General features: G+C 42.4%; 1 protein-coding gene across 1 annotated transcript in view; it reads right to left on the bottom strand.

The window, feature by feature from the left end:
* The window catches only part of MPZL1 (myelin protein zero like 1), a 61,888-nt gene that overhangs the window by 20,370 nt on the left and 26,799 nt on the right, over positions 1-14,719 (bottom strand). The window contains exons 2-3 of the mRNA XM_012783871.3: positions 5,533-5,699; positions 18-231 (exon numbers count right to left, since the gene is read on the bottom strand). Of these exons, the coding sequence (XP_012639325.1) occupies positions 18-231; positions 5,533-5,699 (381 nt within the window). The remainder of the gene's footprint in view (positions 1-17; positions 232-5,532; positions 5,700-14,719) is intronic.

The following is a 14,719-nucleotide window of genomic DNA, read 5'->3' as shown; positions in this document are numbered from 1 at the left end:
AAATACTCAAGAAGTACCTTTTTCTACGACATACAGCCTAATGTGCCCAGGCTGAACAACAATGTCGGGAGGGTTTTTGACATCACAGATATAGGTGCCATTGTGTATAAACTGCATATTTTCTATGTTGATTGATGCGTCTTTCTTGTCGAGGTCTCCAGCCCAGCTGATTCTGTCCTTAAATGGTGGATAGTTCCCCAGGTACACTTGCCCTTGGGAGTAGTGGAAAAACTGCGATTAGAAAAAAAGAACACATGAGCTATTTTCAAAGGCAGAATTCCTAAACTCTGTAACAGGCATGCTGCAAAAGGTTCTTTTTTAAAAAAAGACTTCACACAGAAAGAAATGCAATAGCGTATTATAAACCTCAAGCTATGGAATCTAAGTCAGACAGAAGTTTAGAGATCAAGGGGTCAACCCTGCCAGGTTTCAGTTGAAGAATCAGATTCACATAGCTTCTCTAATCCTCTCAATATCCCATTAATATAATTATTGCTACTTATATCATTCACATGAGGAAACGGAGACTCAAAGAGGCCATTTCCCCAAGGTTGCATGATAGTGAGGGACCCCGAGTCAAAGTCAGGTCCATCTGATTCTTCAAAGCCAGCCCTCTTCCAATAACACCATGTTTGAGCCCAGTGAATCCAAAGGCTTCAGAAAGCTAACAGTTCACAAAGCTTACCATTGAGATACAGAAAGGCACAAAGAAAAAGAACCCTAAATACGACAGATCAGTTATCTATGTGGGTTTCTCCCTCTTACTTGTTGGTTTCCTATGGAAAAGTCATGGGTGTGTGAAAGGAACACAGCCCAGATAACAAAACGCTCTCGCCTGCCTTTGAAGGCTCAGCTTTTGGCCCCTTTCTCTTTCTACTCCTCACTCTCTCCTCAGACCTGCCTTTAGCAAAAGAACTCGTTTCTCAAAGTGAACCTTGTCAAACCCAGCACCCTGGAAGCAAGGTAAGGCCCAGTGGGAGGGGATCTACCCTCGCACTCAGGTGTAATCTGAGCAACTCTGCTAGAGGCTTGGCGTCTTTGTTCTCGTTCATGGATGGGGTGATGGTGGGGCTGGGGGTAGAAATCAGCACCACCAGCAATTCATACAGAACATTTTCAGAACATTTTGATCGTGCAATCTCACTGGTTCCCATGATGTAAGGATCATCTGTATTTTAACTCCCAAATTTCTCTCTCCATCAATAGTGTCCCCTAAGCTCTAGACTCTTCCCAAAATTGCTTATTCACTTTACCACCTGGCTGACCGAGTCTCCCAAGCTTGTCACTTTCTCCTATAACCTTCATATTCTACCTATGTATCTCATGTTGACTGATGCCTACCATCTGTCTCCCAAATCATAACTCTTGGTTGATTCCTCTTTCTTCCCATCTAATTAATCCCCCAATATCGTCAATCTACTTCATATATTTCTCTCAGTTTTCTTCTCTCTATTAAATTTCCATTGATGACACCTGGTTTCATGCTTTTGTCACCTTGAACTATGGCCTCTGGACTGCTGTGTCTAACTCCAGCCTGAACTTCCTCTAATCCATCTTCCATGATGCCTAAATGATCACTGATAAACAACAATAATAATTATTATTACCATTAATCAAATGTTTAACTTGTATTGATATGACTTAAATGCTTGTTAAGAATAACAAGAAGGGTGGGAGGCCGAGGCGGGCGGATTGCTCAAGGTCAGGAGTTCGAAACCAGCCTAAGCGAGACCCCGTCTCTACCAAAAATAGAAAGAAATTAATTGACCAAGTAAAAATATATATACAAAAAATTAGCCGGGCATGGTGGCGCATGCCTGTAGTCCCAGCTACTCGGGAGGCTGAGGCAGGAGGATCGCTGAGCCCAGGAGATTGAGGTTGCTGTGAGCCAGGCTGATGCCACGGCACTCACTCTAGCCTGGGCAACAAAGTGAGACTCTGTCTCAAAAAAAAAAAAAAAAAAGAATAATGAAGGGTCATAGATTTTACCCTACTTGCAAGCTAGTGAAGTTAGTTTGCGACAGGTTCACAGATGTTGGCACTAGACACAGAATCCTGTGAAGTTTGCACTCTCATGAAGAAAACTCAGAGGCAAAGAACCTACTTACGCTGCAGCAGGAAGCATGTGTTTCTCTGTTGCCCTTGCCCCCAAGTCCCATGAGATGGCACAGAGGGCTCAGCTGGATGCAGCACATGCAGAGGCACCACGGCTGAGGACCCCCACGCTTAGGAAACTCAAATCTTTTATAATGGGCAGAAGGCACCTCTGACTTTCGCCCTGAAGGGAGATATTATCTTTATTATACCGGACAATAAACAAATCTGTCCACTGCCCCAGAAGGAAACATTATCTCTGCCTTCCAAGGCTAGACACTGTACAAAGAGAGTCCAGAACAAAGGCAGCCAGTTCCCCTACTTGCAAGATGTGCAGAAACATGAAAGAGCCATGGAAACTACCTACCAACATTCTCCAGTGCGCACAACCCCCCTGCAAGGTGAGGCTTGTCTGCCTGGTATTTCATAATGAGGAGAGTGAGGCTCAGAAAAGCTTGGTGACTTGCTTGAGGTCACAGGTTTTAGAGATGGAATTTAAACTCACCTTTGATTTCAAAGCTTATGCTATTCTCATTATTTACTGCTTCTTATGTGTAATGCCTTGTCTGCTCAAAGTCCTTCACTCTCTCTTCTTCACCAGGAAATAAACCATAAACTCTTAGCTTAGCTAACAAACCCTCCCACCACCTGGCCTCTGCCTTCCCTTCCCACATCATCTTCCAAATAGTCCCTGGTTTGCATTTCTGAACCACCAATGACAGTTACACTGTTCCTATCCACCGCTGGGTCCTACATGGCTCCCTCAGTCAGCCTCCCTCCTTGGGCTGCGGGCCCTTTGAAGGCAGGGGCTAAGTTGTGTCTACCTCTGCATTCCTCAGCACTCAGCACATAGCAGGAGCTACGTAAGTTTGCTGAACTGAATTGAGGAACAATGCCTTGGTCAAACCAGTGAAGAGATGCAAATGAAATACTAAAAAATTCACAGAAAAGACTAGATCTCATTATCAACCAATATTTTTAAGTGCAAGCCACTGTGCTAAAGCTATGAGGAAAGCCACAGATGTAACACAAGTATCTTCTGTCAAAACACCCATATTCAGGATGAAAAAGAAAAACTATCATATTAAGGGATCTGTATCATAGGAGTGGCTTGGATAATGTGAGTAGTGAGTCTGAAGGCCTAAAAAGTTAGAAAGGAGGCCTTATGGGGGGGGGAGGGTCAGAAGATAAAGATGAGGTACAACTTAAATGGCAAGAGGTCAAAGGTAGGAAAACAAAGCATAAAGCATTTTTACTAGCCTGGAAGTGATGATCACATGAGAGGACAGAGGTGAGGCAGAAGTGATAGGCTGGGCTGGACTGTAATGAACTTTGAATTCTAGACAAGCATCATCAGCAATGGGGGAGAACTAGAGGGTTTCTGTCAAGGGGAGTGGCGAGGCAAAAGAACTGTTCTAAGACCTGGTGGCATGTGAGGAGGGCTGAACTAAAAGACGAAAGAACAGAAGTAGAAGAACAACTCAGTGGCTACTGTACCAGTCCAGGCACACAGTTAACACTGCTTAACAGACACCAGAGAAGCAGCAAGGCTGAGAAAAAGCTAGATGCCAGAAATGAAGTAGGAAGACCTAGCGAAGGTTCTTGTTTCTTGAGGGCAGAAGGGAAGTGGTAGAGGGAAGGATAAAAAAAATCCCCACAAAATTCACCTCTAGACAACCACAACTACCCTAAAAAAATGGGCAGAGAAAAAAAACCAAAAAACAGAGGGGAAAAAAATGAGTTGCATTTTAGACATGTGGATTCTAAGTTCATGGACCAGAAAAGCCATCTATGGTATGCTGGGTTTGAATATAATTTTCCTGTAAAATCTATAAAAACAAAGAGCAACCTGCTCATCTTATTAAAAGTATCCTGACATTTTGGAGACAAGGGCTCCTATACCAATAACTGCGCATTCTGAAGTTAACTGTAATCAGGAGAGTGTGTAACTATAAACTGATTAGCTAAATACATTAATCAGAAATACGACATGTTCTTAAGTCTTGAGTTATATAAACTTTTCTTGACCCACATGACAAGAATGCTTTTTATTTATTTAAAAATTTTTGTTTGTTTTTTTTTTAGACAAGAGTCTCACTTTGTTGCCCAGGCTAGAGTGAGTGCCGTGGTGTCAGCCTAGCTCACAGCAACCTCAAACTCCTGAGCTCAAGTAATCCTACTGCCTCAGCCTCCGGAGTAGCTGGGACTATAGGCATGCCACACCATTCCAGGCTAATTTTCTCTATATATTTTTAGTTGGCTAATTAATTTCTTTGTATTTTTAGTAGAGACGGGGTCTCACTCTTGCTCAGGCTGGTTTCAAACTCCTGACCTTAAGTAATCCACCAGCCTCGGCCTCCCAGAGTGCTAGGATTACAGCCACCACACCTGGCCGAGTTGGGTATTCTTATTTAAAGATAGATGGCAGATGCTCTCCCTGCCCATTACTGACAACCTGAAATGTACGACACTGCTAAAGTGTGTGCCAATACTTGAAAGACATTCAACATGCTGAGAGAAGAACAGTAACATAAGAAATAGTATATATTATTATCTCAAGAGCTAGACACTGTCCTGTGCACTTATTTTTTATAATCTCACTTTATTCCCCTAAAACTCCTCCATGGGAGATTTTATTATCTCTGTTTTATAGACAAGAATCTGAATAGGCAGTATATGTTTAACAAGCACCCACTCCATAACCAGCACTAAGCTACTAACTAACTAACCTTTCTTTCAACCCTCTGGTGCTGTATTTTTGTTGTGCCCCTCATCTTACTCTGAAAGCATCTATATACTAGTCTTACTCCAGATTACTCTCTGGATGAGAGCAAAAACTGTCATTTAGAAATTTTTGAAGGCCCTACATATTCACTGGATGGTAAGCTCTCCATAAATACTGCTGAATCAGATGGCCTGTAAACTAATTCCAGAAATTCATAATTAAATCAGAAGGGAGTGTGTGCACACACACACACACACAAATTGAATAATAAGCAAAAGGAACAGAAATAAGAAGGGGGCAAATAAAAACTGAAAAGATGCAGGATAAATCCTGATGCATGCCAGCATGGTCAATTAAGGACTGCTCTGTCGAACAGATCAATTTCAGAACAGGAATTGATTCATCTGGATTTCGCTATTAAAAAAAAAAAAAAAAAAAAACAGAACAGGAATTGAAGGTGGAGAGGAACTGAGGGGATGCCAAGGGGAGAATGATATGCAGAGACAAGGAAATGAGCTCACTTGAGAGATGCTGAACTTATTTTTTCCTGGAGAGCTTGAAGCAAGAGAAGGGCCCTGAAGTCTATAACAGATAATAAATATACTCATTTTGGAAATGCACGATCAGAAGAATGGATCATTAACTGCGCCCCAGCAATAAAGAAACCCATGCGGTAGGACTAGCCACGAGTAGTCGCAGTCCAGCATTCTCACCGACACTGTCGTGGCCGCCCCCTCTGGCTGAAAGCTCCAGGAGACGGAGGTCAACCCGCCAGTGGTATTGGTAGACTTGAACTTGCATGTCAGCTTCCCTTGTGTCCCATTAGCCACGAAGATTTCTTTTGGTGTGTAGACTTCCAAGGCTGACACTCTGGCTGTCACTGGAGATAAAGGAAAAAGGATAGTTTAAAAATAGGATTTAGCATAAATTCTACTGTGCATATTTATCACAGAAGATGACAAAGAAAAGATGCAAGAAAGTTCCCAGATATATACAGTAATCCACTGCCATTATAGTATGCATTTCTGGTAGGATAGTCAATAGCTAAGTACTTCCTACAAACAGAATAGTTGCTGACAGTCTGGGGTTTTTATTGTTTTCAGTTTTTAAGAAAATATTTTTACTAGTTTGGCTATACCTAATAATTATGCTTTTTTAAAATTAAAAGACCTTGTAAAGAGTCCCTCACACTCCAACCCCCACCCCCAGTTTCCCCTATTATTAACCTCTGTCATCAGTGTGGCACATTTGTTTCAACTGATAAAACCCAATATTGTTACATTGTTAACTAAAGTCCATAGTTTACATTAGGGTTGCCTTTTGTGTTGTACATTCTATGGATTTTGACAAATGTGTACAGGGACATGACTCCACCTTTACATTATCATACATAATAGTTTCATTGCCCTAAACATCCCCTGTGCTCCACCAACTCATTCCTCCCCTCCTCCCAAACCATTTCCTGGCAATGACAGACCTTTTTATTTTTATTTTTTTGAGACAGAGTCTCACTTTGTGGCCCAGGCTAGAGTGAGTACTGTGGTCTCAGCCTAGCTCACAGCAACCTCAAACCCCTGGGCTCAGGCCATCCTTCTGGGGCCGGGCGCGGTGCCTCACGCCTGTAATCCTAGCACTCTGGGAGGCCAAGATGGGCGGATTGCTCAAGATTAGGAGTTTGAAACCAGCCTGAGCAAGAGCAAGACCCCGTCTCTACTATAAGTAGAAATTAATTGGCCAACTAACAAATAGAGAAAAAATTAGCCGGGCATGGTGGCACATGCCTGTAGTCCCAGCTACTCGGGAGGCTGAGGCAGTAGGATTGCTTGAGCCCAGGAGTCTGAGGTTGCTGTGAGCTAGGCTGATGCCACGGCATTCACTCTAGTCTGGGCTACAAAGCGAGACTCTTGTCTCAAAAAAAAAATCCTTCTGCCTCAGCCTCCCGAGTGGCTGGGATTACAGGCATGTGCCACCATGCCTGGCTAATTTTTTCTATATATATTAATTGGCCAATTAATTTCTTTCTATTTATAGTAGAGACGGAGTCTCGCTCTTGCTCAGGCTGGTTTCGAACTCCTGACCTCAAGCGATCTGCCCGCCTCAGGCTCCCAGAGTGCTAGGATTATAAGCATGAGCCACCGCGCCCGGCCTAACCTTTTACTATCTCTATATTTTAGCCTTTTCCCGAATGTCATATAGTTGGAATTATACAGTATGCAGCCGTTTCAGATTGGCTTCTTTCACTTAGCAGTATTCACTTAAGCTTCCTCCATGTCTTCTTGTGGCTTGATATCTCATTTGTTTTTATTACTAAATAATAATATTTAATTGTAGGGATGTACCACAGTTTATTCATTCACCTATTGAAGGACTTCTTGGTTGCTTTCCTAATGCTCTATTTTTAATGATATGAAGGCCATATTTTTACTTCTTTAAACAGTTTTCACATTCACCTGTTACACTGCAGTTGTTATCACACTGAACTTCTCACCTATATTTAAAGCAATTAAAACTATTCTAAGTAAGATATATTACTTATTTTATTTATTTATTTTTTTGAGACGGAGTCTCACTCTGTTGCCCTGGCTACAGTGCTGTGGGGTCAGCCTAGCTCACAGCAACCTCAAACTCCTGGGCTCAAGGGATCCTACCTCAGCCTCCCAAGTAGCTGGGACTACAAGCATGTGCCACCATGCCCAGCTAACTTTTTCTATATATTTTTAATTGGCCAATTAATTTCTTTTTATTTTCTGGTAGAGATGGGGTCTCGCTCTTGCTCAGGCTGCTTTCAAACTCCTGACCTTGAGTGATCCTTCCGCCTTGGCCTCCCAGAGTGCTAGGATTACTGGTGTGAGCCACCGAGCCTGGCCTATTACTTACTTTTAAGCCTTGTTATTATTTAACTGATCCTTTTCCTATAAAGGTCTTAATGTAGAAAGATGCATAACACATTTGGTTTTGTTAGTGAAATCTTAAGATTTCAGTGTGCTAGGTGTGTGTGTGTATTCAAGAAATAGCTGACTACACTTACCACATTTTCATTTCACCTATCCAGTTTTTTCAGTTAGCCTAAGCCCAGGAAATAGTAATTAAAATATATCTATCACTTGGAATATAAAAATAGCTCTTTTTTCAAGATCTGCAACCAGAGGCAACTGCAAGAATTGTTAAGGATTGCTGCTAAAAGAAGGGTAGTCTTCACTCAAAAAGAGACAACTTCACAAACTAAATGAAGGTTAGAAAGAAACTCTTTGGCCTAAAATTGGTAACTTAAAAACACCCATTTTCAAAATAAGATATGTTTTGAAGAAATTGTTTGGAATAAATATCTGCAGTGTTCCAATTATTCTTAGAATGTAACAGACGGGCAGAATAAGGAAGGGTATTGTCACCCAGAACTGACAGTCATTTTCAGAATTTTTTCTTCTTGAGGGCTGAACTATGACTCTGGGCCAAGGAGAACAAGAGTACTCCCCCGTTCCTCCCAACCATCTTCCAAATGTTTGTTCTCAGGCCACAAGGGACACTTTTGGCTATTCTTTTAAATAAACTGATAGCCACAGTGTATCAAGCGGATTTTTTTCTGCTAAAGAGGGTAGATTATTATTATAGGAAACAATGGATTATTATTTGTGGTCCAAACCTCAAAACAATCCTTTCTTTCAGATAGAGAAGAAAACAAAAGACTGCCTTGCTATTGTGGGTAGGCAGAAAAGCAGCCCCAGGGCACTTGAGTTCAAAACGAAGGACAAAGCACAAGACTAAACAAGTTGACCAGCTAGTTCCAGGAAGCAGCACTGGTTTGCAACCCTTACTCATTTCACTGTGTGATTTTGACTAGGTGATAAGCACTGCAAGGAAAGCCACAGTCTCTAAAGGCCATGAATAAGGTTTCTCAAGGATTTTCTTAAACCAGGTCCCTGCCTCAAGGCCTGGTTGCAAGAACTGTTACCCTGAGACGGTATATAAAGATGGGACTAGGCCACATGTTGAAATTTACAGTCACAGAATTTCAAGCAAAAAGGCTAATCAAATCCCTAATTGGCTTTTAGACAATCTATTTAAGACATACTTGATTTAGTTACACCAAAGCTGGCTAATAAACAAGTGGCTTTTAAAAAAATATACCATCACTCTTTGGCTAATTTGAACCTGTGGCTCTTAGACCCAGGATTATGAATTCCAACTCTAGTCAATCAGCTAGCACCAGAAAAAGCAAATGATTCCATACACAGAAAGTTAACTTCCTCCCTGACTGTCTATCCTTTTCTCCAATACTACTCTTGTACCCACTCTTGTACTCATAAGATAAACCTTCTAAAATGCTGGTCTCTTTGTTTATTTTCTCTTCTCTAATAATCTGGATGAGATCAGGCCTATCCCGGCCACTCTTTCCTATGGTCACACTCTAAACCAGGGCTTCTCAACTCAGCACTGTTGATAATTGGCCCAGATAATTCTTTGCTGGGGGAACTGTCCCGTGCATTGGAGAATGTTGAGCAGCATCCCTGGCCTCCACTACATAACAGTAGCAACCCTTCCATCTCCAGTTGCAATAACCAAAAATGTCTCCAGATACCACAACTGCCCCCTCAGGGGTGAAATCATCCCTGGGTGAGAATCATTGTTCTAGACCCTATCGACATGCGTGCACCTGCTCCACAATCTCAAGTTCAGGCTTCTCTATTCTCTGACTAATCACCTCCTAGCTTTCCCATATCTCCAAAACTCCGACTTCACTGGTCTTTCTGCCACATCAGAAACTAAAATCCATCAATCCTCCAATCTCCGTACTGTCTTGTATCCCAGCATGTCATTTGCTTTACTCAGATTAGACACATGGTCCATCATTATACTCACCCCTTGCATGCACGATCAGCTCCTTACCTCTCTCTCCCTTCAGTGCATTCACCTGGCCAAGCCTCAATGCTGGCTAAATCTAATTCTGTACCCACTCTGCTTCTCTACCAGGGTGGCTGACTGTGGCTGTAGAAAAGTACACAATCCCACTGACTGGCTTCACCTTAAAATGACCATTAACTTCAAGGGGACTCCTTTTTTTTTTTTTTTTTTTTTTTTTGAGACAGAGTCTCACTCTGTTGCCCAGGCTAGAGTGAGTGCCGTGGCGTCAGCCTAGCTCACAGCAACCTCAAACTCCTGGGCTCAAGCTATCATCTTGCCTCAGCCTCCCGGGTAGCTGGGACTACAGCCATGCACCACCATGCCTGGCTAATTTTTCATATAATTTCTTTCTATTTTTTTAGTAGAGACAGGGGTCTCGCTCTTGCTCAGGCTGGTCTCAAACTCCTGAGCTCAAACTATCTGCCCACCTCAGCCTCCCAGAGTGCTAGGATCACAGGAGTGAGCCACCACGCCCGGCCTGAAGGGGACTCTTAATGCAACCAGGCAATCCATCCACATTTCCCTAATCCATCTACTCTCCCTTTTCCCAGAGGACTATTTTAAACCTTCCGCTCTAAACTCAAATTTCCATCCTCCCTCTCCAGCGTCTTACTCTCTGCTAATGACTGTGCTTCCTATTTCAGAGAAAACAGAAGCCATCAGAAGAGAACTTCTCTATGTCCCCACACCACACCTTCCTCCCTCCCTGCATCTGTGCCCACATGTCCTCCCTTCCCTCCACTGCAATGTAGATGTCTGCACTCCTCTCCAACGTCAATCCCTCCACTGCACCCTGCATCTCATCGTCTCTTGCCCACCTAAGGACATTGATCCAGCAATTCTCCCTTCTCCTGAATTTCTCATTCACTATTGAATTACTACCATAAGCCATACAGTTTATCAAGTATAAAATGTCCGATTTCCTTAAGTACTAGGTTAGACAGCTGATATCTCTGACATTTTACTTTTACACATCTTGTTTTATGTTTATTGTGAAGGTGTATCTTCAGTCTTACAAATGCATGTGTTGGCTTGCGATTATCTTTCAAAAATTTTTAGAGCCGTGTTTGTAAAAAAAAATTGTGTTATTTTTGAATATGAGTTCCATCGTGGAACCAAGGCAGTGCAGACAGCTCGAAATATCAACGAAGTATCTGAAAAGGACGTGGCTAATGAACGCACAGTACATCAATGGTTTGAGAAGTTCCATTCTGGTGATTTTAATCTTGAAAATGAGCCATGTGGGTGACCTGAGACCAAGGTGGATAATGATGAGCTGAAAGCTGTAGTGGAAGCGAATCCATTTCAACCTACACATGAATCAGCAGCAAGGTCTGACATTACTATTCCAACAAAACTGGACCCTTTGAAACAAACTGGCAAGGTAAAGAAGCTGGATAGATGGGTTCTGCATGAATTAAACAAGCGTCAGAAAAGGAATCGTCTCGAAGCTTGCCTTTCTTTGCTGTCACAACATAAAGGTGAACCATTTCTATACCATATTAATTATGTGTGATAAAAAATGGATACTTTTTGATAATCGCAAGCATTCGGCATAATGGTTGGATAAAGATGAAGTGCCAAAACACAGTCCAAAACCTAATATTCATCAAAAAAATTTCATGGTATTCGTGGTATTCATGGCTTTGTGGTCCAGCACTGGTATTATCCACTACAGCTTCATGAAACCTGTTCTATCCATTACAGCGGATGTCTGCTGCAACCAACTGGATGAAGTGATGAGGATGCTTTCGATTAAGCAGCCAAGATTGATCAGTAGAGACAGGTCAATCCTCTTACAAGACAATGCTCGACCACATGTCATATGTCACACAAACAATGCTACTCAAACAACAGAAGCTGGACTTGGCTCTGCCATCCACCGTATTCACCAGACCTCGCACCAACTGACTACCACTTCTTCTAGGCTTTCGATCACTTTTTGCAAGGAAAAATATTCAATTCTCAACAAGGTATGGAAAATGCTGTTTGTAATTTCGTTGCCACTCGCTCTCCAGGCTTCTTCACTGCTGGCATAAACAAGCTACCATTAAGATTGCAAAACTGTGTCAATAGTTCAGATGCCTACTTTGATTCATTGTACTGCTTCTTGCTTGATATATAATAAACTACATTTCTGATTTGAAATTGGACATTTCATATTTAATGACTATACACACACACACACACACACACACTTATATTTATATCCCAGCTTTAGGGGTAAAGATTTTACATCTCCCCACAGCTATGGTCCCTTTGCCCTCCTCTATTTTACAAATCTCAAAAGAACTGTCCATTCTCACTTTGTTAAATTTCTCTTCTCCTGTTTTCTCTGGAATAAATCCAGTTCAGGCTTTCATCCTCATACTTCACTGAAACTGTCCTTGTTAAGGAATGCAATGATCTTCTTATGGCTAAATCAATGGCTAATTCTCAAACCTTGTCTTATTGGACTATTTGCAACATTTGATAGAGTTAATCACTCCTTCCTTGAAACTTTTTTTTTTTTTTAACAGTTTGGATCCTACAAGGCCTTTGCCTCTTGATTCTCTTCTTATCTCACTGCCTGCTCCTTTGCTGGGTCTCCTGACTTCTATATGTTAAAGAGCCCCAGATCATTCCTCTGACTGCTTATCTATTTAATATTCACTCTCTTGGTGACCTCATCTAGTTTCAAATGCCCCTAAATGATGGTGACCCCTGTATATACACACACACACACATTGAATTTAACTGGCATCAACAACTTCACTTAGATAGAAATGGCATCATCTCAAAGTTAGTATGTCCAAATAGAACCCCTTATTCCCACCCCCAAACCTTTCTTTCCATGGTCTTTTTTACTTTTTTTTGAGACAGAGTCTCACTCTGTTGCCTGGGCTAGAGTGGCGTGGTGTCAGCCTAGCTCACAGCAACCTCAAAATCCTGGGTTCAAGCGATCCTCCTGCCTCAACCTCCCAAATAGATGGGACTACAGTCATGCGCCACCATGCCCGGCTAATTTTTTCTATATATATTTTTAGTTGGCCAATTAATTTGTTTTTATTTTTAGTAGAGACGGGGTCTCGCTCTTCCTCAGGCTGGTTTTGAACTCCTGCCCTTGAGCTACCTGCCCACCTTGGCCTCCCAGAGTGCTAGGATTACAAGCATGGGCCACTGTGCCTGGCCTCCATGGTCTTTTCTATCTCAGTAAATGGCAACTCCAGCCTTCTAGTGGCTAAGGCCAAAATCCTAGAATCCTTCTCCACTCCTCTTTTTCTTACAACTCACCTCCAGGCTGTTAGCAACACAGCAACACATGTTAGAAACATACCAAGGAAACTAATCTCTGCCTGATACATTCAATGCTCCATCTGTCCCAGCCACTACCATCTTTCACTTGGATTACTTCAATGGCTTCCTAACTGGTATCTGTGCTCCCAGCCTTACTCAATTTACTACAACTGGTCCACAGAGACACCAGAGAGACCTCCTTAAAATTCAAGTCAGATCATATCACTGTTCTACTCAGAATCCTGCAAGGGTTTTCCTATATCAGCAAAGGTCAGGCCAGTCCTCATGTGGCCTACTAAGCCCTACCTGAGCTAATTCCTGAACACCTCTCAGACCTCATTTCCTACTCCTTCCCCCTCACACATGTTGCAGCAGCCTCCCTGGGCAGTTTCTGTCTCTTTGCCTGTGACAAGTATACCCCAGACAGTGAATGCTACGGACAAAGAGACCAGAGGTGTCTCAGAAAATCATGATGTTGTGAGAGACAAGGGAAGAACAGTCAACTGTGTTAAATGCTGAGAGTTTGGTGCTCTGCATAGTTGATCTCAGGAAGAAGTCTCTGTGGAGACCCTTGCTTAAAAATGCATGTGGTAACCTTGCATATAATAACACCTAGAGGCCTGGCGTGGTGGCTCACGCCTGTAATCCTAGTACTCTGGGAGGCCGAGGCTGGCAGACTGCTCGAGGTCAGGAGTTCGAAACCAGCCTGAGCAAGAGCAAGACCCCATCTCTACTGTAAATAGAAAGAAATTAATTGGCCAACTAATATACAGAGAAAAAATTAGCTGGGCATGGTGGCACATGCCTGTAGTCCCAGCTACTCGGGAGGCTGAGGCAGCAGGATCACTTGAGCCCAGGAGTTTGAGGTTGCTGTGAGCTAGGCTGATGCTATGGCACTCACTCAAGCCTGGACAACAAAGCAAGACTCTGTCTCAAAAAAATAAAAAAAATAACACCTGGAATCCAAAGTACTTTTACCAAGCATGGTGCAGCAGTATTTTACCAGCTGTGATAGGCATGAATGGCATCTTGTTAGAAATGTTCTCCTGGGCCAATGTTGTGGCTCATGCCTATAATCCCAGAACTTTGGGAGGCCAAGGCAGGAAGATTGTTTGAGACCAGCCTGGGCAACACAGTGAGACCCCATCTCTACAAAAAAATTTTGAAAATTAGCAGAGAGTGTGGTGTGTGTGCCTGTAGTCTAAGCTACTCTGGAGGCTGAGCCAAGAGGATTGCTTGAGCCCAGGAGTTGGAGGTTGCAGTGAGCTGGGATAATGCCACTATACTCCAGCCTGGGGAACAGAGCCAGACCCCTTCTCAAACCAACAACAACAACAAAAGAAAAAATGTTCTCCTGTGTGGATAAAGAAAGAAAATAAAACACAGGTCTCCCTCTCAGACTGCATTCTAGGCAGTCCAAGCAAGAGATGATTTTACTGGTTTCTTAAACATTTGGGAATAGTTTGTTTCGTCCAGTCCCCTCCCTACTTTTAAGTGACTAGGAGAATTATGGAAATATGTAGTAAAATTATTGTGCAATTCAGACAGCTCATCCTCGGAATCATAAAAGGGAGTTTTTAGGGGCTTATCAAAATGGCTAAAAATGCACATGTAAAGAACACTGAGATATACAGAAACTGTTGTTCTAATCTACATTCTATGTCACTGAAGACTGGAATCCCAATCTAAATAAGATATTAAATAGGTTCCTTTCAGGTCTAGGAT

Source organism: Microcebus murinus, chromosome 2 (assembly GCF_040939455.1).
Source record: "Microcebus murinus isolate Inina chromosome 2, M.murinus_Inina_mat1.0, whole genome shotgun sequence".
Taxonomy (NCBI): domain Eukaryota; kingdom Metazoa; phylum Chordata; class Mammalia; order Primates; family Cheirogaleidae; genus Microcebus; species Microcebus murinus.
This window is presented reverse-complemented; position numbering and strand designations above follow the sequence as displayed.